We start from the raw sequence: 27,084 nt of genomic DNA, 5'->3' as shown, positions 1-27,084 counted from the left end.
TACAGGGAAAATGTAAATAAGGTTGAAGGAGTACAGAGAAAATTTACATGGATGTTGCTAGGACTGGAGGACCTGAGTCATATGATTTAATAGGTTAGCACTTTATTCTATGGAATGTAGAAGACTGAAAGGAGATTGGATAGAGGTAAACAAAATTATGAGGGGTGTAGATAGGGTAAATGTGAGCAGGCTTTTTCCACAGAGGTTGATTGGGATTACAACCAGAGATAGAAACATAGAAACATAGAAAATAGGTGCAGGAGTAGGCCATTCGGCCCTTCGAGCCTGCACCGCCATTTATTATGATCATGGCTGATCATCCAACTCAGAACCCAGCCTTCCCTCCATACCCCGTGACCCCTGTAGCCACAAGGGCCATATCTAACTTCCCTTTAAACATAGCTAATGAACTGGCCTCAACAGTTTGCTGTGGCAGATCATGGGTTAAGGGTGAAAGGTGAAAAGTTCAAGAGAGTTGTGAAAGTGTGGAAGGAGCTGCCAATGCAAGTGATGTATGCAAACTTGATTTCAACGCTTAAGGGAAGTTTTGATAGGTACATGGATGGTAGGATGGTTCCCATGGAGGTCAATAGGAGTTGGCAGTTTAAATAGTTCAGCATGGACTAGAAGGGCTGAAGGGTCTTTTTAATGCTATATTGCTCTACATTTCTATGACTATATTAGAGTAGGTTAAAAGATTAGCACATCATGGGCCGAGATATTGTGCTGTAATATTCTATGTGCTCCCTCAATGGCATACCAGAGGATGTCACAACATCCAGAGATTCAGCTGTGTTGTTCTGCTGGACTCTTCAGTCCATTGCGATAGTGAAGGGGTATTTTATTGTAATGTGATGTTCAGCAGGAATGATCTCATGATCCATTTGAAGAAGAAACTGGAGGTTGACAAGAAAGAATGACTGCCTTTCTTTACCTACAAAGCATGGGTAATGTGAAAAGTTGTATAAAGATGTACCTTTAACCATGACCAAACTATTCTGCTTTTAGATGTAGCTTCTCCACCACAGAGTTTTGAACAGCTCTACAATTTTGTCTTACTCTTTTGAGGAAGAATACTCCTTGTTGCTCCAGGATCTTCTAGACTGAGCAGGAATTGGAACTGGTTTATTATTGGTGCATGTACTGAGATAGACTGGAAAGCTTGTCTTGCACACAATTAATTCAGGTCAAATCATCACACAGTGCACTGACCAGAAAAGGACATTAACAAAATTCAGAATAAAGTGTAATAGCTACAGAGAAAGTGCAGTGTAAGTAAACAATGAAGTGAAAGATTATAGTAAGTTAGATTGTGAAGTCAAGGGTCTGTCTAATCACACTAGAGAACCATTTAAATCTTATAACAGTGGAGGAGAAGCTGTCCTTGAGCCCTGTGGTACATGCTTTCAGGTCTTTGTATCTTCTGTCTGGTGGAAGAGAAGAGAGAATGTGCAGGGTGTCTAGGGACTTTGATTATGCTGACTGCTTTACTCGAGCAGCCAGACTCTACGGAGGGGAGGCTACTTTCCATGATGTGCTGAGCTGTGTCCACACCTCTGCAATTTCTTGCAGTCATAATGCAGAGCAGTTGCCATACCAAGCTGTGATGCACCCAAATAGACACGCTTACCACTGTTCACTGCTCTTGGTGGGGAGGTTTTAATGTTTTACCCTGTCACAAAGCTTCCCATCTGTTCCTTACTTATTTTACCTCTCACAAGTGTTGTCGGGCCTGACAATTCCTTCCACCATGTGTTGTTCATCTTTTGGGTCACTGTGAAAATCCTGCAGAACAACCTCACTGCCAAAGTGTTTGAGCTATGCCCATTATATCAGGGACCCTATCTCAGCCTGGGTGTCCCCTCCTTCTCTGCTGTAGCCCAAGTTCACAGACTTAATCCCCAATCTCACCATTCATTGAATCATCAAACAGAGGCATTTGGACTGGTACATGGAGGGGAGGGACTTGAAGGGGTATGGGCCAGGCACAGATAACTGGGACCAGTAGGGAGGATGCTGTGGTCAACGTGGATCAGTTAGGCCGAAGGGTCTGTTCCCATAATGCATTACTCTATGACTATGACTTGAGCATGAAGGAGTCGTTGTCCTCAAAGGTCAAAGATAAACTTCCATAAGACCCAGGCAATGTTTTACAGAATGTTACCTAAAATATGTAATGGTCTCTATATCACTTTAATTCTCCATCCCTGTCACACTCTATGAAATGATCTCCTGAAATGAAGCTTGAGGAACATCTCCACATTGTTCTGCTAGGACAGTCCTGTCTTCCGGACTCAACACTTGGTTGAACAATTTCAGATACGGTTCTGTGGCTCCAATTAAACCTTCTCCAGACCCATTTTTTGTCTTATTACCATTTTGCACTGTCTGCACTGCACTGTCACCCCCTTCCCCGTTGTCATTCATTCCTCTGCCCTCCTCTTCACGACTAACGTTGTTCATGACGGGTCAAATCATATTTAGTGTTATGTGCACACGTATTGGTGCAATGAAAAACTTGCTTGCAGCAGTATCACAGGCACAAAGATACAGAGAGCGCAGGATATAGAAATTATACATAAATTACACAATTAAGGCAATGAAGAGAGAGAAATAAAGTGTAGAAAGAAGAACCTGCAAATGAAAACTCACTTCTACCTGTTCTGAAATATTGAATATGGCTCATTGATGCTGAGCATCGATCGAACATTTTTCTAAAGCTATGTGCCGGTGACTGCACCTGTACATAGATGTACTTATACATATAACAATAAACTCGACTTTTCTACTTTGAGCTTCATTTTCTCAGCATTTTCATCATTTAAAAACACAGCAATGCTCCATCTCTGGGTCTGACAGATCAACAAGTCTTCACAATCAATCCCCCCCCCGACAAAAAACAGCCATTACCCCGAGGTGGTTTGTCAGTAGTGCGCACGCGCCCGTTTAGCAACCCGCCCCCCCGCTGCCGTCCCGCTGTTCCTACATGCGCATGCGCTTCATGTGGAGAGCGCCCCGGCAGCACCGGAGCGCAGGCGCGGTGGGACTCCTGTTCCCCGCATGCCGAGCGCCGAGTTCACACCACGTGACGTCGCCTTGGTTACGGAACGCGGGCAGCGGTGAGGCCGCACCTCTGGAACCGAAAACACAGCTCGCCTAACTAAACCAACAAGGGCAGGTTGAAAATCATCCGATTAAACAGTTTTTAGATTTATGCTACGAAAAGGAAAGAAAGAAAAACGGAAGTTTTGCACGGAAAAACAGAAATTAGTAAGGCAGTGCCTTTTCCTGTGGTGCCTCCATAGCTGTGTGAAGCGCCAGAGGTAGATCTTAAATTACTCGAAAGGAGACAAGAATAGATTTTAAATCAAGATGTAAATAATAATTATGGATATTTACAAATATACACAGATACTTCAAGAAATGGTAATTGTAGAAAGGGGTAAGATTCGTTAACATTAAAACAGATGAGGATAAATTATGATATTTCAGTGCATAAAGGTGAAATTAGCTTTACAGTGGGTAGAGGAAGTGAGAGCATTGAACGTTGTATTATTGTCTGATTCAAGCACAACAATCAGGAGTCTAACAGACTTACATTCAGAGGCAAAACCAGATATGTGTGAAATAATACAGCCCTTATTTAAACATAAAATGGTGAGACTCTGTGTATGTTTTATGTGGATTCCAACACATGTTGGTATTAGTGGGCACGAGCAAGCAGATAAATTAGCATAGCAGGCAACTGGAAAGCAGATGTGGACATTCAAATAAATTGCAGTAGATGAGAAATGAAAAACAGGAAAACATCTTTATAATATTCAGAAAGAAATGGGATGGTCGAGGAATGCAGGAAAGATTAGGACGGAGAAAGTGATATTGCGATTGAGGTTTTGGGCACACAGGCTTAAATAGGACATTGTTTTTAATGAAGAAATACAATAATGGGAAGTGTGAGTATTCTAATCAACAAGAAATGTTGAGGTGTTCAAGATATAATCAAGAGAGGGGATGACTGATTGTTAAAATACAATTTAACAATAGCAATATTTTGCAGACAGGATCACAGGATGATTGCTTTAAATATGAGCTCAGTTCTTTAAGAAATCAGTGTTTTCTTTAATAGAGTTTTTTTTATAATCAATATTATATAGTCAGCCAACAGACTTTTTGTCCCTCTTCCCTCCAGGAGAAGGTTCAGGAGCTTGAAGACTCATACGGCCAGATTTGGGAACAGCTTCTTTCCAACTGTGGTAAGACTGCTGAATGGATCCTGACCCGGATCTGGGCCGTACCTTCCAAATACCCGGACCTGCCTCCCGGTTTTTTTGCACTACCTTACTTCCCATTTTTCTATTTTCTATTTATGATTTATAATTTAAAATTTTAATATTTACTAATTTTAACTATTTTTAATATTTAATATTTGTAATCTAGGGAGTGTGAAGCGCAGAATCAAATATCACTGTGATGGTTGTACGTTCTAGTACCAATTGTTTGGCGACAATAAAGTATAAAGTATTTAATAGGAGAGGAGGAGGTTTGGCCATAGGGGAGGGGAGGGACTAATCTGATTTAGGTATAGGAAGAGACCTGGTATATCCATATATATAAATTAACATAGTAGATAGTCAAATATACTGGGGCAGGAGAACCAACCAGTTTGAAATAGTAGGACTGAGACTTATGGATTTTGTGGTAAATTGGATTATTGTTGGCACATGTACCAAAATACATATGGGAGTGGCCATTGTGTGAGCGGACAATTAGGGTGGGAGGCTGAATCTTTGGCTCAAGAGGCTTCAGCGAGAACAGGTGAAGGCCGACATATCCATTCTATTGGATGTGGTCTTTCATTGTTTCAATTGTGTTTCTTGTATTTACTGTGAATGCCTGTGAGAAAATGAATCCTAGGGTTGTATATGGTGACATATATGTACCTTGTACGTATGTATAAATTGTACATTATACATTTTGTACATATGTACAGATTTGGGGTACATATGTGCTTTAATAAATCTACTTTGAACTTTGTTAATCTTCTTTCTTTCTTTGTCTCTTAGTGTCTAGCTAGATAAGGAGAATGGTTCCAGGCTTAGTGATGTGTTTTACATGTCAGGTGTGGGAGTTATAGGATACCTCCAGTGTCCCTGTTAACTACATCAGTGTCCCTGTTAACTACATCCTTAAGGCAGTTTTAGGGAACTGGAGTTGCAGCTGGATGACCTTCGGTTCGTATGGGAGAATATTGAGATAGGTGACAGATAGGAGCTACAGGGAGGTAATCACTCCTAAGTTGCAGGAGGCAGGTAGCTGGGTGGCTGTCAGGAGAGGGAAAGGGAATAGATAGATAGTGTAATGTTCCTCTGTGGCCATTCCCTTTAATATCAGATATGTACAGGTACTGCTTTGGTTTAATACACACAAAATGCTGGAAAAACTCAGCAGGCCAGGCAGCTTCTATGGAAAGGTGTATACATTGGATGTTTTGGGCTGAGACCCTTTGTCAGGACTGGAAAAAAGAAGCCACTTTGGATACCTTTGGTGGGGGGTGGGGGGGTGGAATGACCAATCAAGGAAAAGCTGCAGGTCTCTGGCACTGAGTCTGATTCTGTGACTCCAAAAGGAGTGCAGTAGTGATAGGGAATTCATTAGTAAGATGAACAGACAAGCAATTCTCTGGATGTGAAAGTGACACTGGGATGGTAGTTGCCACCCAGGTGCTGGGGTCAGGGTCATCTCAGATTGTTTCCACAGTTGACTAAAGGGGAAGGGTGAGCAGCCAGAATTTATGGTACTAATGTCATTGGTAGGTAAGGGGATGATGTCCTGAAGAGAGAATATAGGGAGCTAGGTAGGTAGCCAAAAAGCAAGACCACAAAGGTCTCTGGATTGCTGCCTGTGCCACATGCCAGTGAGGTTAAGAATAGAATGAGTTGGCAGATGAATGAGTGGCTAAGGAATTGGAGCAGTGGGCAGCATTTCAGATTTGTGGGTCATTCTAGTATGACCTGTACAAAAAGGATGGGTTACACCTGAACTTGATGGGGACCAATATCCTTGTGGGCAGATTTGCTAAAGCTGTTGAGAGTTTAAACTAGTTTGGCAGAGGGATGTGAACCAGAATGATAAGTCAGAGGATGGGGAAGTTGGTGTTACAGGTAAATGTAACATTCAGAGAGACTGTGAAGATGGATAGACAATTGGTAGGGAAAATCTGCAGTCAGTGGGATAGGCTGAAGTGTGTCTATTTTAATTCAGAAGTTTAGGATGATGAGCATGTGGAATTATGATGTGGCCATTATGGAGACTTGGCTGTCACTGAGGCAGGAATGGCTGCTGGAGATATCAGACTTTAGATGTTTCAAAAGGGTTAGGAAGGAAGGTAAAAGAGGTGGAGGAATGGCATTGCTAATCAGGAATTGTATCACAGTTGCAGAAAGGGAGGACATCATGGGTGAGTGTAAGTAAGAAACAGGAAGGCAGCAACCACTTTATTGAGAGTATTCTATACACCATACAATCGCAATAGAGAAAAAAAAGGAATAGATTGGGAGGCAGATTTTGGAAAGGTGCAGGAATCACAGTTGTTTTCAACTTCCCTAATATTAATTGGCGCCTCCTTGGTGCAAAAGGTTTAAATAGTGCAGAATTTGTTAGGTGAGGTAAGGGAACACCAGTGAGAAGGACTTTGACATTTGTGAGAACAGTGAAAAACAAGCTGACATGCTAGAATATGTCAACATTAAGAGGACGTGTTGGAACTTTTGAAAACATTAGTCCCTGGGGCCAGACTGGATATACTACAGTAAGCAAGGGAAGAAATTGCTGCACTTTTGGTGATCTTTGCATCTGCAATGGCCGCAGGAATAGTACCAGGTGATTAAGAAGGATGGCAAATGTTATTTCTTTGTTCAAGAAAGAGAGCATTGATAACTCGGGGAACTATAGACCAATGAGATTTACTTTAGTGGTGGACAAATTATCGGAAAGATTGTTAGAGATATGATTTATCAGCATTTGGAAAAGTATAGCCTGATGAGGGATAGCATGGCTTTGTGAGGGGCAGGTCATGCCTCATGAGTCTGATTAAATTCCTTGAGCATGTGACAATGCATATCAATGAAGGAGGAGCAGTGATGAGTATATGGACTTAAGTAAGATGTTTGTTAAGATTCCCAGTTGTTGGCTCATTCAGAAAGTCAGGAGGCATGGGATCCAGTGTGGACTTACAATTGGCTTGCCCATAGAGGGCAGAGGGTGTTTGTAAATGGAGAGCATTTTACCTGGAGGTCAGTGACCAGTGGTGTTCTGCAGAGATCTGTTCTGGGAACCCCTGTTCTTTGAGATTTTTATAAATGACTTGGATGAGGAAGTTGAATGGTGGGTTAGTAAGTTTGCAGATGACATGAAGGTTGGGGGAGTTGTGGATAGTGTAGAAGGTTGTCATAAGAAATGGCTACTACGAGGGTATCATTTTAAGATGATTGGAGGAAAGCATATAGGGTCGTCAGAGGTTGATTTTTTTTACGCAGCGAGTGATGAGTGCATGAAATACCCTGTCAGGAGTGGTAGTAGAGACATATAGGGACATTTAAGAAACTCATAGGTAGACACATGGCTGATAGAAAAATGGAGAGAAGGTTAGATTGATCTCAGAGTAGGTTAAAAGCACAACATCATGGACCAAAGGACCTGTACTGTGCTGTAATGTTCTATAGTGAAGGACATGCCTTGCGTACTGTCCACACATATCAATGCATTACGACAGTGCATTGAAGTCATACAAAGTCAAACAATAACAGATAATAGATATTGTGGGTTAATGAAGTAGAGATGAGGGTTGAGGTGGAAATATAATCAAAGTGGTCAAGAGAGGATGAGACAATATTGTTGGAGTCAATGATGTGCCAAGCCAACGTGGAATGAGAAAGCAGGATAACTCCCTTCGAAAATCTTGTCTTTCTCGTGTTGAGAAGGGGGGAAATTGTGTTGTAAAGTTGGGTCTGGACAGGCTGCTCCTGAGTGACAGGAGATTGATGAGCAGTAGATCACAGCCAAGTGCGGAAAGATTACTGTTGTTAAAACAGCAATATAATGAGTAGGTGTCAGAATAACTTTTATATATATGGTATTATAACTTTTAGAACAGTGAGGATGCTGGATGCACTGTGAGAGAGAAGGGGAAAAAGAAAATGTTTGTAGAGGCTTTCTGCTGTGAAACAGATTGAAATATAGCAAAGTTGAACACTTAGCAGTTATGGTGAAAAATATATGACTAAATAGAGTCTGAGGAAGCAGGTTAGTCAAAGGAACTCACTGGTTTCTGTCATGCTGTTACTAAAAAGGAATCTAGCTGGAAGTTATTTCCTACAAAGCATTGACAGGATTAGATCAGTACTTTTCTGTGTATGAAATTTCCATATAAGGTTCGCCTAAACAATAGGGAAGAAAACCTACCCAAGTTTGTAAATACTGATTTTATTTCCTAGTTACTGTTGTTCGATCTGGATTAATGCTAGGGTTCAGTGCAGCCAAGTACAGATCAGGGATTGACTTGATTTGAAATGGTGAAGAACACATGACAATAGTTTAAGGCTGAAGTTTATCTTTTTCTCCCTTTGTTAGAGTACATTGGGACCAACACACAAGCAAGATGGCTGGCAATCATTTGAAGAAGTTTCAGAACCTGTGCCAGCCAGGGCAGAGCAGCTATGTTGTCCAGCTTGTAGACTAATTGACAGTGTGTTATATAGCAGACTATGAGGAAAATGCTATAAACACAATAGACTTCAAGGAACCATGGAGGCTGAAGCCCCTGATTTACCTGTAGAGGTAGGGGAATTTTACTGTTTTATTTAAATTGGGTGTCTCTAAGAACTAGCTGGTATCTCTGGATCTAGTTATTCCAACCTGCCTCCTGCCTGTGCTGTCCGTAAATGAGCTCATGCAGACTCTGATGCTTGTATACTACCTGGCACCAAGTCCTGTAAATCTGCAGCACTTTTTCTTGGTGATTTATACTCTCTCTTTTTTCCCAAGCATTTCCATAAGACCATAAGACATAGGAGCAGAATTAGGCTATTTGGCCCATTGAGTCTACTCTGGCTGATTTATTATCGCTCCTGCCTTCTCCCAGTAGCCTTTGACACCCTTACTAATCAAGAACCTATCAACCTCTACTTCAAATATACCTAGTTTGAGCCACCACATACAGTAGAAATAGTGTAACACACATCAAGGCTGCTGGTGAACGCAGCAGGCCAGGCAGCATCTCTAGGAAGAGATACAGTCGACGTTTCAGGCCGAGACCCTTCGTCAGGACTAACTGAAGGAAGAGTTAGTAAGAGATTTGAGAGGGGGAGGGGGAGATCCAAAATGATAGGAGAAGACAGGAGGGGGAGGGATGGAGCCAAGAGCTGGACAGGTGATTGGCAAAGGGGATATGAGAGGATCATGGGACAGGAGGCCCAGGGAGAAGGAAAGCGGGGGGGGGAACCCAGAGGATGGGCAAGGGGTATAGTGAGAGGGACAGAGGGAGAAAAAGGAGAGAGAGAGAAAGAATGTGTGTATATAAATAAATAACAGATGGGGTATGAGGGGGAGGTGGGGCATTAGCAAAAGTTAGAGAAGTCAATGTTCATGCCATCAGGTTGGAGGCTACCCAGATGGAATATAAGGTGTTGTTCCTCCAACCTGAGTGTGGCTTCGTCTTTACGGTAGAGGAGGCCGTGGATAGACATGTTAGAATGGGAATGGGACATGGAATTAAAATGTGAGGCCACTGAGAGATCCTGCTTTCTCTGGCGGACAGAGCGTAGGTGTTCAGCAAAACGGTCTCCCGGTCTGCGTCGGGTCTCGCCAATATATAGAAGGCTACATTGGGAGCACTGGACGCAGTATATCACGCCAGCTGACTCACAGGTGAAGTGTCGCCTCATCTGGAAGGACTGTCTGGGGCCCTGAATGGTGGTAAGGGAGGAAGTGTAAGGGCATGTGTAGCACTTATTCTGCTTACAAGGATAAGTGCCAGGAGGGAGATCAGTGGGGAGGGATGGGGGGGGGAAACGAATGGACAAGGGAGTTGCATAGGGAGCGATCCCTGTGGAAAGTGGGGGGGGGGAGGGAAAGATGCGCTTAGTGGTGGGATCCCGTTGGAGGTGGTGGAAGTTATGGAGAATAATATGTTGGACCCGGATGCTGGTGGGGTGGTAGGTGAGGACCAGGGGAACCCTATTCCTAGTGGGGTGGCGGGAGGATGGAGTGAGAGCAGATGTACGTGAAATGGGGGAGATGCGTTTGAGAGCAAAGTTGATGGTGGAGGAAGGGAAGCCCCTTTCTTTAAAAAAAGAAGACATCTCCCTCGTCCTCAAATGAAAAGCCTCATCCTGAGAGCAGATGCGGCGGAGACGGAGGAATTGCGAGATGGGGATGGCATTTTTGCAAGAGACAGGGTGAGAAGAGGAATAGTCCAGATAGCTGTGAGAGTCAGTAGGCTTATAGTAGACAACAGTGGATAAGCTGTCTCCAGAGATAGAGACAGAAAGATCTAGAAAGGGGAGGGAGGTGTCGGAAATGGACCAGGTAAACTTGAGGGCAGGGTGAAAGTTGGAGGCAAAGTTAATAAAGTCAACGAGCTCGCATGCGTGCAGGAAGCAGCGCCAATGCAGTCGTCGATGTAGCGAAGGAAAAGTGGGGTCAGATACCAGAATAGGTTTGGAACATAGATTGTTCCACAAAGCCAACAAAAAGGCAGGCATAGCTAGGACCCATACGGGTGCCCATAGCTACACCTTATGGTGTAAATAGTGTAAGTAGCTTTGGTCAGGCTATTATAAGAGAAACTTGAATGAGTGCAGAGAAGATGTACAAGTGTAATGCCCGGGTTCACATCTGTACTGTTATGCTGTAGGTATTTCACTTAGCAGCTCTATAAGAGCTGTTTGTTCTGCTTTCAGACTGTGTGGGTTATTGTTGAAGGTAAAGGATGATGTCAAATAGGTGCCATCCAATTAGTGGGAGGTTTTTCTTGGTGAGGGACAATAAGGTTGGTCTTTGGCTTTTGTTCAAGAGGAGATGAAGAGAGAAGACACTGGGGAGAATCGGTGGAAGCATATGATCCAGTGGGAGACCTGTTTGTTCGAGATGGATTGGAAGCGACGTTCAGAAGGTGGTGTGTGCTTTCACGTTGACCGAGGGTCCAGCACACGAGTGACAGAGAAGTACAAGATGAGCTCCAACTTGTGCACATTTGACTGTTTAATTAGAATGGACCCTTTTCTTTTTGTTATTCTTTACTAACCCTTCAGTTAAGATTCATAAATATAGTTCTCTTAATCATATGCAGTGTATTGTCTGTTATTTCGTGGCATTAATTTGTAACGGTAGCAAACGACACAGCATCCACACAAACAGGGAGTTTTGGGATGGACTCACACCTCAATCTCACACGTTTGACGGGGCCAGAGATTGTCTTTCCTAGATTTATCCAGCTGAGGAAACCAGAGTGTTTCACAAAGTTGCGGCCAGGTCTTGAGGGCCTGAGTTACAGGGAGAGGTTGAGCAATCTAGGTCTTTATTCCTTGGAATTGGGGAACTGAGAGGTGACCCTATAGAGATCTACTCTTTACTCTTTCCACACTCATGATTGTGGGGTTAGGCACAGCTCAAATGTTTTCTGTAAATTTGCCAATGACACTACTGTTGTTCCAGAATCTCAGGTAGTGATGAAAAGGCATGCAGGAGTAAGATGGATAGGTTTAAAAGGGAACAGGAGGACAACAACTTCATGCAGAGGATGGTGAATATATGAATGAGCTGCTAGAGGAAGTGGTTGAGGCAGGTACAATAACAACTTTCAAAATGCACTTGGGTAAGTATCTGACAGGAGGGGTTTACAGGGATATGGGAATCACTTGGTATCACAGACAAATCAGGCCGAAGGGCCTATTCCATGCTGAGGTACTCTGACTTGATGCCCTGGTTTTCTGTGGTCATGGCACACCTTGACTATCCTGCATTCTCCATGCAGCCATGGTTTCCTTGCACTGCAAGCATCAAAGACAATGGCTCTCTTTCTGTCAGCCCTCATTGTGACTTTATCCCATTTGCTTGTCTAGATCCCAAAGCAGTCCTTCGCATTTGCTGCAGTTTCCTGCTCCCTTGATGTATTGGAACAGGAAAATCGTGCGAGGAGAAGATGGCGGTGCGATGCAGTGTGCAGCGGCCACTCTGGTGATGAATAGCTGTCATCTGTCGAGTAGGGTGCTGTGCACAATCCTGATTTGATGGAGGCAGACATAAGAGCACGGAGGAACATCTGGTGAAACTTCTGAAGTGCCTGTTTCGCTGCCACTGCTACTGTGTGATCCAGAATCTCCGGAGGGGAAGGCCCCGAGTCCTCGGCTTTGCTTGTTGCTTGGCGGCTGGGGCGGGGTCGAAGCGCTCGGCAGAGATGGTGCTCGGTGCTGGCTGTCAGAGGCTGGTCGGAGGCTCGAAGTTTTCGGATGGACTCGAGTCGGCTGCGGTCGGGTGCTTCCAGGGTGCTGCGTCATTAAGTTTGCGGCGCTGGAGGTTCGTGGCAGGGAGAGTTTCTCCCTTCTACCGTCTGTGTGAGATGATGGGCTATCGGGACTTTGACTTTTTTACTGTGCCCGTGGTCTGCTCTTTATCAAATTACGGTATTGCTTTGCACTGTTGTAACTATATGTTATAATTGTTATAATTATGTGGTTTTGTCAGTTTTAGTCTTGGTTTGTCCTGTGTTTCTGTGATATCATACTGGAGGAACATTGGGTCATTTCTTAACGCATGCATTTCTAAATGACAATAAACCAGGACTGAGTGTCCTCATAATCTAATCTAAATCTATGGCGGGGAAGTGGGTTGGACAGATGCATTCTCCTTGTGTGAGGAGGATGAAGAGTAGCGACAGTGGGGCTTTACTTCTCCCAGAAATCTCGCAGAAGCATTTAGTGTCTGCAGTGCACTCAAAATGTCAGAACATCCATTACCTGGGAAATCCTGGCCTTTGACTTCCTGCATTCCACCAGGACTGCATCCAACAGTGCAGCACTCCCATGAGAACTGAATTGAAATGTCAGCCTAGATTTTTGAGCTTTGGTACTTAAAGAAAAAGAATGCTCTAATCTAACGGACTGCAGGATATTTGATAGCCCTCGCCCACTTCTCAGTTCAGTTCAGTTTCGTTTATTGTCATTTAGAAATGCATGCATTAAAAAATGATACAACGTTCCTCCAGAATGATATCACAAGAAAACACAGGACAAACCAAGACTAAAACTGACAAAACCACATAATTATAACATATAGTTACAACACTGTAAAGCAATACCATAATTTGATAAAGAGCAGACCATGGGCACGGTAAAAGAAAAAGTCTCAAAGTCCCGATAGACTCATCATCCCACACAGGTGGCAGAAGGGAGGAACTCTCCCCGCTATGAACCTCCAAGCGCCGCCAACTGGCGGATGCATCACCATTGGAAGCACCTGACTGCAACGGACTCTGAGTCCATCCGAAAACTTTGAGTCTCCAACCAGCCCCTCTGACACAGCCTGTCCGAGCACCACCCTCTGCTGAGCGCTTCGACCCTGCCCCGGCCACCGAGCACAAACAAAGCCGAGGACTCGGGGCCTTCTCCTCTGAAGATTCTGGACCACACAGTAGCAGCAGCAACGAAGCAGGCATTTCAGAGGTTTCACCAGATGTTCCCCCGTGCTCTCACATCCGTCTCCATCAAATCAGGATTGTACACGGCACCCTACTTGACAAATAACAGATATCACCACTGGAGTGACCGCTGCAAGCTGCGTTTCGCTGCCATCTTCCCGCTTCTGCACTTGATACTGATTTTACTCTTCCGTCAGGAGTGACTGGATTGAGGTACAGAGCTGGAACACTTGTTATTTTTCCCTTCAATCAGTGATATCTGCCACTTTACCTGTTTAACTACATGCCATGTTTCCAGAGTGATTGTGATAAAAGAAAACTGATATAAATAACAGGGGGATCATTCGGGTGGTGTGTGGCGTGTGGCCAAGTGGTTAGGGCGTTGGACTAGCGATCTGAAAGTCGTGGGTTCGAGCTTCGGCCGAGGCAGTGTGTGTGCCCTTGAGCAAGGCACTTAACCACACAATGCTCCAGTCTACCCAGCTGAGAATGGGTACCGGCAAAAGTGTTGGGGGTTAACCTCGCGATAGACTGGCATCCTATCCAGGGTGGGGGGGGAGCGGGGGGAAGAGTCTCGTACTCTCAGTTGCTTCACGCCACGGAAACCGGCATAAGCACTGGCCTGATGGGCCACAAGGCTAGTGACAGACTTTAATCTTTTAATCATTCAGGTGGTGCAGAATATAAACCAGTTTGTTGAATGACCCCTAAAATATCCTGCACATGTTTACTTTCTCAACATAAAATGGGTCAGGAAATCATCACTGCTAGGATGTAAGGAGCAGTCTGAATCTTATATTGATGACAGCATAGCAGGAGAGCCCATTGTACCAGTATTAGTGGCTTCTCCCCAGCTCTTTCTCTGTCACCCTGTAAATATTTTACTTTTAAATGGTACCTATTAAGTAGACCAGTAAGGTTACAGTTGAGAAATGGAAAACAGAGTGAAAGAGGAAGAGAAGAATCACCTGTCAGTGGACCTTTCCTATTGCATACTAGAGGAAATAACTCAGTTGTGAGTCACATCTTCACAAAAAGGTTTCTTTCATTTCTTAATTTCTGTCTTCTGACTTCTAAAGTGTCTACACTGTCTACAGATTTTGCCAGATATTGAAAGGAGATCTCACTACAGTGTCATGCAAAGAGATTGTGCTGTGCTTGAGCTTGTATCGCCAATTAATGGCATGGGTGCTCTTTCCAGAAGAGGTCAGCTGGATAGTGAAGACATATGTTTCAAAAAGAACAGAGAGGGAGGCAAAAGAGGTGGGAACATGGCATTGCTAATTAGGGATAGTGTCGCGGCTGCAGAAAAGGAGGAAGTCATGGAGGGATGGACTATTGAGTCAGTGTGCATGGAAGTCAGAAACAGGAAAGGGGCAATAACTCTACTGGGTGTTTTTTTATAGACGTAACAGAGACATCGAAGAGCAGATAGGGAAGCAGATTCTGGAACGGAGCAATAATAAAAGGGTTGTTTTGATGGGAGATTTTAACTTTCCTAATATTGATTGGCATCTCCTTAGCGCAAGGGGTTTAGATGGGGTGGAAGTTTGTTAGGTGTGTTCAGGACATAATACAAGAGGAGAGACTGTACTTGATCTGGTATTGGGAAATGAACCTGTTCAGGTGTCAGATCTCTCAGTGGGAGAGCATTTTGGAGGTAGCGGTCACAGCCCTATCTCCTTCACCATAGAATTGGAGAGGGGTAGGAGCAGACAGTTTGGGAAAACTTTTAATTGGGGTAGGGGGAAATATGATGCTATTAGGCAGGAACTTGGAAGCATAAATTGGGAGTAGAAGTTCTCAGGGAATGCACGGCAGAAATGTGGAAAATGTTCAGGGAACACTTGCATGGAGTTCTGCACAGGTATGTTCTATTAAGGCAGGGAAAGGATGGTAGGGTTAAAGAACCATGGTGTACAAAGGATGTAGAAAATCTAGTTAAGAATAAAAAGAAAGGCTTACAAAAGGTTCAAGAAACTAGGTACTGTTAGAGCTCTAGAAAATTACAAAGTTGCTAGGAAGGAGCTTGAGAATGGAATTAGGAGAGCCAGAAGGTGCCGTGAGAAGGCCTTGGTGAGCAGGATTAAGGAAAACCCCAAGGCATACTACAAGTATGTGAAGAGCAAGAAGATGAGCTGTGTGAGAATAGGACAAGTCAGGTGCGATAGTGGAAATGTGTGCATGGAGTTGGAGGAGGTAATGGAGGTATTTAATGAATACTTTGCTTCAGTATTCACCAGGAATAAAGATCTTGGCAATTGTGGGGATGACTTACGGTGGACTGAAACACTTGAGCATATAGACCAGGGGTGTCAAACTACCAGCCCGTGGGTCGGATGCGGCCTACGAAGGGGTCCAATGTGGCCTGCGGGATAATTTGGGGAAAATAAAAGTATATTCACGACCATTTATTATGTCTCTGTACGGCAGCCGCTCTCTCTCCCACCGTTGTCTGTGCCACCTGCTGCACCGGCAGCTTGTTGTGTGTACTTAGAAAACAATAGGCAGCAGTTAACCACCCGCTGTGCATAAGCACCTACCACCCTGCACTGAAGACCACTAGGGCCCCACTTACGTCGTCAGACACAGTATAAGCACACAGAGTACTCAGGTAAGTAACACCTGTAGTAAGGCTGAGACTGTTTGCTGCTATGGTTCAAAATGCTTTCCAAGAGAAGAAAATTTGACATTGAAGGTCGGATATTCAACGATAATTGGAAAGATCGTTTTTTCTTCTGTGAGGTCAATGGCAAACCTGTGTGTCTGATACGCTCGCAACAAGTGGCTGTGGCAAAAGAGTACAATATCAAACGACATTATGAGACGTCGTACGGAGAAAAATATGACAAGTATGTAGGATGACTGAGAACGCAAAAGGTAAATGAGTTTGAAGCAGCTCTGGAAAAACAGCAATCAGTGTTCACCAAAAGTCGAGAGACTCATGATGGAGCTGTCAAGGCCAGCTATACTATTGCCAACAAAATAGCTGCTGCGTCGAAGCCATACTCAGAGGGGGAATTCTGCAAAGCATGCATACTGATGGCGGCTGAGCTGGTGTGCCCTGAGAAGAGATAGGCTTTTGGTAATGTCAGCTTGTCAAGAAATACCGTGGCAGAGAGAATCGGGGACCTTGCAGGAGATTTGAACAGTCAACTAAAAGACAAAGTGAAATCATTTATTGCCTTCTCTACTGCAATTGATGAGAGCACCGACGTGACTGATGTAGCTCAATTGGGAATATTTATTCGTGGTGTTGATGCATCTTTGACCGTCACCGAGGAGTTTGTGGAGATGGTGCCCAGTGTAACTCAGCTTTGAAGTATAAATTTGAGACTGTGGGTCTGGACTCGTTCTATCAATACCTGGGACTGATGTACCCCAAGATGACAGACTTTGCCTCAAAGATCCTTTGCACATTCGGGACAACATATCTCTGTGAGCAGGCGTTCTCCATAATGAACATTAACAAATCCCAACTGCGCTCGCAGCTGACACACAGACATCTAAATGACATGATGAAAATCACAGCTGCCCAGAAACTGGTCCCTGATGTTGACAGGCTGGTTAAAGCCAAGAGATGTCAGGTGTCTGGAAGCAGCAAGTGAAAAACGAGTGACAGTGTTCGATGCACTGCGACATGTAAGCAAAATGCATTATGAAATATCGAGTGTCATAATATTGTGATTCATTCATTTTCTGACTATTCTATTATTGTAAATGTGATCACTTCAATAAAAATTAGAGGCTAACTGTGTTTTTTGTCTGAGTTTGATTGCTGGAAGCAGGCTAATAAAAATTAGGTGCAGTTGTGTAGCCTACATTTACAATTTGTTTCATTAGGTCTACATTTGTGTCTGCTAATGTTTGATTTCAAATGGTTTATTAATGAAAAGGGTGTGGCTCCCAAAACAATCTTAGCCAAAATAGCATCGATTTTTCTCTCTCTCATCACAACCTTCTTGTAGCCTACGACTATAAGTTAATATCAATCATAAAAATAATGCTTGCTCGGCAATCTTCTTCATAAGAAATGAAGTTCATAAAGTGAAACGCTTTGTAGTTATAGCAGAGACTGAGACACAGGTTGAAAAAACGCAGGCAACGAAAGCTGTGGGAGCATGCGTGCACGCACAACTGATCCAGCCCACATGAAGTCGCATTTTGCCCATCCGGCCTGTGACCTAAAATGAGTTTGACACCCCTGTTATAGACATCAAGAAAGAGGATGCGCTGGAGTCTTTGAAAAGCATTTAGATAAGTCACAGGGACCGGACGCGATATACCCCAGCCTGCTGTGTGAAGCCTGAGAGGAGATTGCTGAGCCTCTTGTGATGATTTTTGTATCATCAATAGAGATGGGAGAAGTACAGGAGGATTGTAGGGTTGCAAATGTTGTTCCGTTGTTCAAAAAAGGGAGTAGAGGTAACCCAGGAAATTATAGAACAGTGAGTCTGACTTCAGTGGTGGGCAAGTTGTAGGAGAAGATCCTGAGAGGCAGGATTTATGAGCATTTGGAGAGAAATAATCTGATTAGGGATAGTCAGCATGGTTTTGTCAAGGGCAGGCCGTGCCTTACGAGCCTGATTGAATTCTTTGAGGATATAACAAAACACATTGATGAAGGTAGACCAGTGGTTGTAGTGTATATGGATTTTAGTAAAGCATTTGATAAGGTTCCATATGCAAGGCTCCTCCAGAAATTATGGAGGCATGGGATCCAAGGAGACCTTGCTTTGTGGATCCAGAATTGGCTTTCCCACAGAAGGCAAAGGTGGTTGTAGGTGGTTCGTATTCTACATGGAGGTCAGTGACCAGTAGTGTTCCGCAGGGATTTGTTCTGGGACTCTACCTGTTTGTGATTTTTATAAATGACCTAGATGAAGAAGTAAAAGGGTGGGTTAGAAAGTTTGCTGATGACACAAAGGTTGGGGGTGTTGTGGATAGTTTGGAAGGTTGTCAGAGGTCACAGCCAGACATCAATAAGATACAGAACTGGGCTTAGAAGTGGCAGATGGACTTCAACCCAGATAAGTATGAAGTGGTTCATTTTGGTAGGTCAAATTTGAAGAAAGAATATAATATTAATTATATTATACTCTTAGCAGTGTGGAGGACCTGAGAGATTTTGGGATCCACGTCCATAGGACACTCAAAACTGCTGTGTAGGTTAACAGTGTTGTTAAGAAGCTGTATGGTGGGTTGGTATTCATCAACTATGGGATTGAGTTCAAGAGCCGTGAGGTAATGTTACAGCTATATAAGACCTTGGACAGATGCCACTTGGAGTATTGTGTTCAGTTTTGGTCACCTCACTACAGGAAGGATGTGGATACTATAGAGAGAGTGCAGAAGAGATTTACAAGGATGTTGCCTGGATTGGAGGGCGTACCTTATGAGAATAGGTTGAGCGTATTTGCCCTTTTCTCCTTGGAGTGATGGAGGATGAGAGGTGACCTGATAGAGGTGTATAAGATGATGAGGGGCGTTGTTCGTGTGGATAGCCAGAGTCTTTTTCCCAGGGCTGAAATGGCTAGCACGAGGGGGCATAGTTTTAAGGTGCACAGAAATAAGTACCTAGGGGATGTCAGGGGTGTTTTTCACACGGAGAGTGGTGGGTGTGAAGAATGCACTGCCGACGGTGGTGGTGGAAGTGGATACAATAGTGTCTTATAAGAGCCTCTTGAATAGATACATGGAGTTTAGGAAAATAGAGAGCTAAGCACTAAGGAAATTCTAGGCAGTTTCCAGAGTAGATTACATGGTTGGCACAACATTTTGGGCCATAGGGTCTGAAATGTGCTGTGGATTTCTATGTTCTATTACTTAAAAGAGTAATCTATTGACCTTTTAAGATCATGGCATGAAATGTTATTTTGATTTGGAGTATGTGCTAATAGACATCGGGTGTGGTGTTGAGTTTTAAAATAGATTTATCATTTATCAGTCATTGGGACTAGTACATCTGGCACTTTTGATGATGGCTACAATCTCTTTTGTCAGATCATCTGCTACATCCTGAGCTTCCTGTCCTCATCAGACAGAAGGGAGGCATCGCTGGTGAGCAGAGCCTGGTATGCTGCCTCCCTGGATCGCAGTCTACAGGTAATTTATACCCCGTACACACTACAACACCCAACCGGCGTTTTCAGATTTAAATACTCTGGAGAGTGTTTTAGAAAAGCTCTGTTTTCGGGGGAGGAAAACGCCGTTTCAGTGTGGACGGAGGGTCAAAACGAAGAGAAAAAGCTTCGGTTACGGATTTATCCGGTCTAGTGCGGACGTAGCCTTAGTTTCAGAACCTCTGGTTCTGGATTACTGCTTCTTGCGTGGCGGCCATTCACATATTATCTTATTTATCACATTTAAGAGTTGGTTTGGCACCTCTTAGACATGATGGGTTGAGATCGGCTCCACCTTCACACATTGTCTTTAGGTGCCAATTAGGAGTGTGTGTGCTAACTGATTTATTGATTATTTACAGTGCTTTCTGTCCCTACTCTGCATGTGATTGTAATGCTCAACTGTTCCTTCTCCAAATCTCAGATCATTCAACACTGAATGAAGTTGAATTACAGTTTGAATTACATTGCTTACAGTTAGACTAAGGCTATTAGCAGAAGCCAAGCAGAGAATGAGAATAGCGCACTTAGCCAGATGCAGTCTGAGAGAAGTGCTTTCAGGAGAGAGTGGGAAGCGTCTGAAACGATTTATACATCTGGAGTGGTGCAGACAGTGTGAGATCAAGGATATCCCAATTGAGGAAGAATTAAAAATTTTGCATATCTCAGGTATAAGAGGGATTGAAGGTGGAATTGGAATATCAGTGAATTGGGGTGGGTTAAATTGGCTGTGTAATAGGTCCTGATGAGGTTTGAGTGGCTTGCTCAGGTGCACTTAGCTTGGCTATCATGTTCTGAGCAAGTTGGATCTCAACATGGTTCAAATTTGAAACAGGTTTTTTATTTGTGTAGTTTAGAACTATGTGATTGAGAAACAGAGACCGTACCAACTTGGAAAGCTTCCTGAGTATTCAAATACTCAGATATTGATGATTCCATAAGCCGTGTTGTGGGCTGCATGCCAACTTTACAGTGTACTGCTGATTTCTGCAATTTCCTTTGCATTTCCCGTTCAAGAAACTGATAGTCACATCAGATATCGAAACGATAATACAGGGACAAGATCCAGACACGTGGTGCTGCCTCTATCTCAGATGAGCCTCTATCTCAGATGAGCTAAATCCTTTTTACGCTTGATGTCGCCAACACTGAGCCCCTGAGGAGAGCCGCGGAAGCGACCTGCACCTTGATCATCTCTGAGGCTGAAGTACGCAGGTGTTTCCAATGAGTGGTCAGTCGCAAGGCTGCGGGACTGGACAGCATCCCAGGGGGGTACTCAGGATGTGCGCGGCACAACTGGCAGGTGTGTTTACAGATATTTTAAATCTCTCTCTCTCCAAGTATAGAGTGCCCTCCTGCTTCAAAACATTCACCATTGTCCCTGTACCCAAAAAGACCAAAGTAACATGTCTGAACGACTGACGTCCTGTCGCACTCAGCTCAATAGTAAGCAAATGCTTTGAGAGACTGGTCAAGGACTACATCTGCAGCATGCTACCACCCAGACTGGACTCCCTGCAATTCACCTACTGACACAACTGATCGACAGATGACACAATCGCCACAGCTCTTCACACTGTCCTTACACACCTGGAGAAGAAGGATGCTTATGTAAGAATGTTGTTCTTGGACTACAGTTCAGCTTTCAACACCATAATTCCCTCCAGGCTTGACAAGAAGCTCAGAGTCCTCGTCCTTCACCCTGCCTTGTGCAGCTGGATCTTGGACTTCCTGTCAGTTCGTTGATAGGTGGTAAGAGCGGGCTCCCTCACCTCTGTCTCTCTAACCCTCAATACAAGAGCCTCTCAGGGCTGTGTTCTAACCCCCTCCTTTACTCTCTATGTACCCATGACTGTGTTGCTACCCGCAGCTCCAATCTGCTAATTAAATTTGCAGACGATATTACATTGATTGGCCTTACCTCAAGTAATAACATGGCAGCCTACAGAGAAGAAGTAATCACCCTGACACAGTGGTGTCAAGGAAACAACCGCTCCCTCAATGTCGCAAAAACAAAGGAGCTGATTGTGGACTACAGGAGGAATGGAAACAGGTTAACCCCTATTGACATCAATGGATCTGGGGTTGGGAGGATTAACAGCTTTAAGTTCCTCAGTATACACATTACCAAGGACCTCACATGGTCTGTACATATCAGCTGTGTGGTGATAAAAGCACCTCTTTCGGGCTGGCTGGTGGTGCAATGACATCAGCGCCAGACCCGGGAGCGGAGGTTCCTGGGTTTGAAACCAGTCGGGTCCGCTCCCGAGTACGCTTTCCATCCGTGCCGGATTGAGTGTCGATCGCAACTCGAGCTCGTGAAATAAAGGGAAAAATACTGCGAAAATGTCTGTGTGGAGAGGCTCACCATATAGTCTCTCTCTCTCGCTCTGTGCCTTGTAAAAAGCCATGAAAAAGACATCATCACGGACACATGCACACACACGCAGGCAATTACACGCTAAAAAAAAGCACCTCTTTCATCTCAGATCGTTGAAGAATTTTGGCACGAGTCCCGAAATCCTAAGGACTTTCTGCAGGGACACAACTGAGAGCATCCTGACTAGCTGCATCTCTGCCTGGTATGAGAACTATACTTCTCTCAATCACAGAACTGTGCAGAGAGTAGTGTAGACTGCCCAGAGCATCTGTAGATGTGAACTTCCCACTATTCAGGACATCTACAGAGACAGGTGCGTAAAAAGGGCCCAAAGGATCACTGGGGACCCGAGTCACCCCAACCATAAACTGTAACAGCTGTACCACAGTAATAAAGCTAGGACCAACAGTCTCTGGGACAGCTTCTTCCACCAACCCATCAGATTAATTCATGTTGATACAATCAACATGTTAATTGTATTTCTATGCTATACTGACTGCCCTGTTGTACATACTATTTATTACAAATTACTATAAATTGCACATTCAGATGGAGATGTAACTCCTTATGTATGTGAAGGATGTAAGAAATACCTGTAAAGTCAGTTCATAAGATATAGGAGCAGAATTGGGCCGTTTGGCTCATTTGAGTCTGCTCTGCCATTTCATCATGGCTGATCCAATTTTCTTCTCAGCCCCAGTCTCCTTCTTTCTCCCCGTATCCCTTCATGCACTGATCAATCAAGAATCTATCAACATCTGCCTTAAATATACATAAAGACTTGGCCTCCACAGCTGTCTATGGCAAAGAATTCCACAGATTCACCACTCTCTGGCTAAATAAATTCCTCATCATCTCCGTTCTAAGAGGACGTCCCTCTATTCTGAAGCCGTATCCTTTGGTCTCAGACTCTCCCATCATAGGAAATATCCTTTCCACATCCACTCTATCAAGGCCTTTCACCATTCAATAGGTTTCAATGATGTCCCCCCTTATTCTTCTGAATTCTAGTGAATACAGGTCCAGAACCATCAAACTCTCTTCATATGACAAGCCATTCAATCCTGGAATCATTTTTATGAATCTCCTTTGAACCCTCTCTAGTTTCAGCTCATCCTTTCTAAGATAAGGTGCCCAAAACTGCACACTCCAAGTGAGGGCTCACCAGTGCTTTATAAAGTCTCAACATTACATCCTTCCTTTTATATTCTAGTCCTCTTGAAATGAATGCTAAGATCGCATTTGCCTTCCTCACCACAGACTCAACCTGCAAATTAACCTTTAGGGAATCATGCACAAGGACTGTCAAGTCCCATTGTGCCTCAGGTTTTTGTATTTTCTCTCCATTTAGAAAATAGTCAACCCTTTCATTTCTTCTACCAAAGTGCATGACCGTACACTTCCCAACACTGTATTCCATCTGCCATTTTTTTGCTCATTCTCCTAATCTGTCTAAGTCCTTCTTTAGCCTATCTACCTTCCTAAAACTACCTGCTCCTCCACCTATCTTCATATCGTCTGCAAACCTTGCATCAAGGCCATCAATTCCATCATCCAAAATCATTGACATATAATGTAAAAAGAATTGGTCCCAACACAGACCCCATGGAATACCACTAGTCACTGGCAGTCAACCAGGAGCGGTTCCCTTTTTTTTGTCTCCTGCCAATCAACCGGTGTTTTATCCATGCAAGATTCATTCCTGTAATACCATGGGCTCTTAGCTTGTAGGCAGCCTTGTAAAGGCCTTCTGAAAATCCAAGTACGTAATATCAATTGATTCTCCTTTGTCTATCTTGCTTGTTATTTCTATAAAGAATTCCAGTAGATCGGGCAAGATTTTCCCTCGAGGAAACCATGTTGACTACGGTCTATTTTATCATGTGCCTTCAAGTACCCTGAGATCTCGCCCTTAATAATGGACTCCAACATCTTTCCAACCACTGAGGTCGGACTAACTGATCTGTAGTTTCCTTTCTTCTGTCTCTCTCTCCCTTCTTAAAGAGCAGAGTGACATTTGCAATTTTCCAGTCTTCCGGAAGCATTCCAGAATCTAGTGCTTCTTCAAAGATCATTACTAATGCCTCTATAATCTCTTCAGCCACCTCTTACAGAACTCTGGGGTGTACACTATCTGGTCCAGGTGACTTATCTACCTTCAGAACTTTCAGTTTCCCAAGAACTTTGTCTCTAGTAATAGTAGCTTCACACACTTCATGACCCCTGACACCTGGAACTTTTCATACTACTAGTGTCTTCCACAGTGAAGACTGAGGCAAAATACTCATTCAGTTCGTCCTCCATTTCCTTGTTCCTCACTACTGCATTTCCAGCATCATTTTCCAGTGGTTTGATATCCACTCTCACCTCTCTTTTACACTTTATGTAAATTCTCTTGGATCTTTAAATAGGCTTTGTAGCTTTCTGTTAACAATTACTGTCAAACAAACCCAAAGCAGTATTCTTTGGCTTGTAATGTGGGTACCAAATTTTGGAAGCTGACTAGAGAACTGGAACCATGACATTCTGCTGGCTTGCAAGTAACACGGGAATTTATGTAGGACAAAAGGGTCTTATGGCTAGGAAACAGGCACTTCAAGCCAACTGGTCCATGCTGATCAAGGATCCCTTTTGCCTGCATTTCTTTTGTAGGAATACAATCTATTCCGAAATCAATCACAATAACTCAGTCCAGTGGATAGTCCTTGACTGAGAAATGGACTTGTAGTTATAATTCACGATACAGTGAACTGGAGTCAATTGTGTGTGAGAAGCCAATATCTGTTGAGTAAATCAGTTCTGACAAGCTGTAGAAAGATTTTTGCTTTTGTATTTATTCCCCCGACCCCAACCGTGAAGGTGCTCATGGTCCATTGTGGTACAGTTCTGTAGTTTCCAGTTACTTTCTGCTATTGAAGCCATGTATGAGGCTAGCCCACATCTGGGCAGGCAAGCTAGTCATGATTTTTATTTCTTTTAAGCACTGCTGCTAGATTAAACCTGAGATCCAGCTGGTTAAGTCACTTGGCTTTAACCTGAAAAACCTGTGTTAGATAATCTAGTGTGAAAGATCAATGTAGTGCTGAGGAAGATTTCTTCATTATATCATATGTCATGTGTTTTTCCTGTGCGCAAGTTATCTATTTCATTTCTTGCATTAAAGTGTTGACTACATTTTTCTGATTATAAGGTATTATTCACTGCACCGATGTTTATTTCTATACAGAAAAATGTCGTCTACAATCTTCAAGCATCATCCATGTTCCTGGAGTCCATTAGAAATTTAGGTCGGAGACAGAGTCCATGTGTGGCTTTGAGTAATCTCGATGGGGAACCCATTTCAAAGATGGTGATTCAGAGTATTGTGGTCTACCTAACTGCATATCTGGAGGACCTGTCCCTGCGTGGCTGTTACATCACCGAGACTTCCTTTGTGACCCTGATCTCATCTTGCCATAATCTGAGAAGGCTTGACATCAGTGGCTGCAACTGCCTTTTCCTGAGTGGCACGTTACTGTCCAAAGATGAGAACAAAGCAAGGATGGCTAAAGCCCTGGTGAATCTCCGGAAACTCAACCTCTCCAACCTATGGTACCTCTCAGACCTGATCTTCAACCGACTTACTGACTGCATGCCTAATCTCCGAGAACTATCTCTTGCCAGCTGCCATTTCACTTTTGAGTTTGATCCCTACCGTGGAATGAACATGTTCAATTCTACTGCTGTGCTCTCACTTAGAAATATTCTTCATTTTATAAATAGACAAGCAGCCATGCTGAAGGTCCTAAATCTTAGTCGTACCACAATCACGAGCGAAGCCGTGTTGTCAGTGGTTCAAGTTTCTGGGCTTTGCCTAGAAGCGCTGGTACTTCAGCACTGTAAAGACATCACAAATGAAGCAGTCTCTGCCATTTGTGCATACCAGCCAGGACTCACTGTGCTGGATCTTACTGGCTGTACTGAGCTAACTGGCAAATCTGTTCTGGCCATAGTTTCAAGCCTGCGGTGCCTGGAGTATCTGTCCCTGGGCAGGATCAGTCACATCACGGACAGTATCTTGAAAGATCTGTCCACAATCCCAACCCTGAAAGCCCTTGATATCTCCGAGTGTTACCAAGTAAGTGGCTGCGATCTGGTTAAGGGGCTGGCGCTGCCAGAGGCTGTGTCAAAACTAGTGAAGCTCAATCTCAGCTGTTGCACCATGGTGAAAGTAAGTGTCTGTTAACTGTACTCATACTAAAATAAGCTATGTATTTTAGTTGCAATTTCCAGTTAGAAAAGTGAAACGCAGAGCAGTTGAACTGAGACCAGTTCCTCCACAGCTGAGTGCTAAAACCTATCAAAAATCATGTGAGTGGTGGTTTTTCTTCAAGCTGCCAACTGGAACCTCTTTCTTTCTGCCCTCCAGTCCTCTCTTGGTTTGTTCACTGCTATTTGCTGATGCCATGTTGACCATGTCAGTTTTTCACTCCCTTTACTCGCCCAGGATTGTTGTCAAACCTGCTGAGGGTGGTGTTGTGGTGGTTGGATGACAATTTCTGATTGGTCAGTGGAGTGCTGTAGGTTCAGAATGGTGTGGGTTAGAATGAGTAAGGAAATGAGAAAATTTCAGAAGCTCTCAGATACCTTCTTGTACTTCTCACTCGACCATGACCTCACCATTGAATGCCAGGCCACTGTCTTCCAAGCAGCATATAAGCAATTTCTTTAAAAAAAATACTGAGCCTGTCCACTCCACCCTGTCAGGTAACACATTGCAGATGATCACAATTAACTGTGGATTTTTTAATATAAAATAATCTACGACTCCCATTCTTTTACTAATTAGTACTATAATTTCCTCAAGATATCTTCCCTCTAACCCACTTTCTCTGCTTTTCAGTTTGGCT

At 43.7% G+C, this 27,084-nt stretch overlaps 1 protein-coding gene across 2 annotated transcripts in view; it reads left to right on the top strand.

Annotated features, from left to right (window-relative positions):
- Positions 1–3,067: 3,067 nt before the first annotated feature.
- Positions 3,068–27,084, top strand: part of fbxl9 (F-box and leucine rich repeat protein) — a 47,904-nt gene continuing 23,887 nt past the window's right edge. Inside the window, exons 1-4 of one of the 2 annotated variants that reach the window (XR_010016749.1) lie at positions 3,068–3,178; positions 4,190–4,253; positions 8,629–8,835; positions 11,072–11,332. Coding sequence is in view for 1 of the 2 variants with exons in the window: in XM_063039163.1 (XP_062895233.1) it covers positions 3,214–3,323; positions 4,190–4,253; positions 19,697–19,798; positions 25,422–26,405 (1,260 nt within the window). In the remaining variant the exon portion in view is untranslated. Of the gene's footprint in view, positions 3,179–3,209; positions 3,324–4,189; positions 4,254–8,628; positions 8,836–11,071; positions 11,333–19,696; positions 19,799–25,421; positions 26,406–27,084 lie in introns of those variants that run through there. The other variant, XM_063039163.1, reaches the window with a different exon arrangement.

The sequence above is a fragment of the Mobula hypostoma genome, assembly GCF_963921235.1.
Source record: "Mobula hypostoma chromosome 14 unlocalized genomic scaffold, sMobHyp1.1 SUPER_14_unloc_2, whole genome shotgun sequence".
NCBI lineage: Eukaryota > Metazoa > Chordata > Chondrichthyes > Myliobatiformes > Myliobatidae > Mobula > Mobula hypostoma.
Note: the sequence above shows the minus strand (reverse complement) of the source record. Positions and strands in the feature narration are given on the sequence as shown.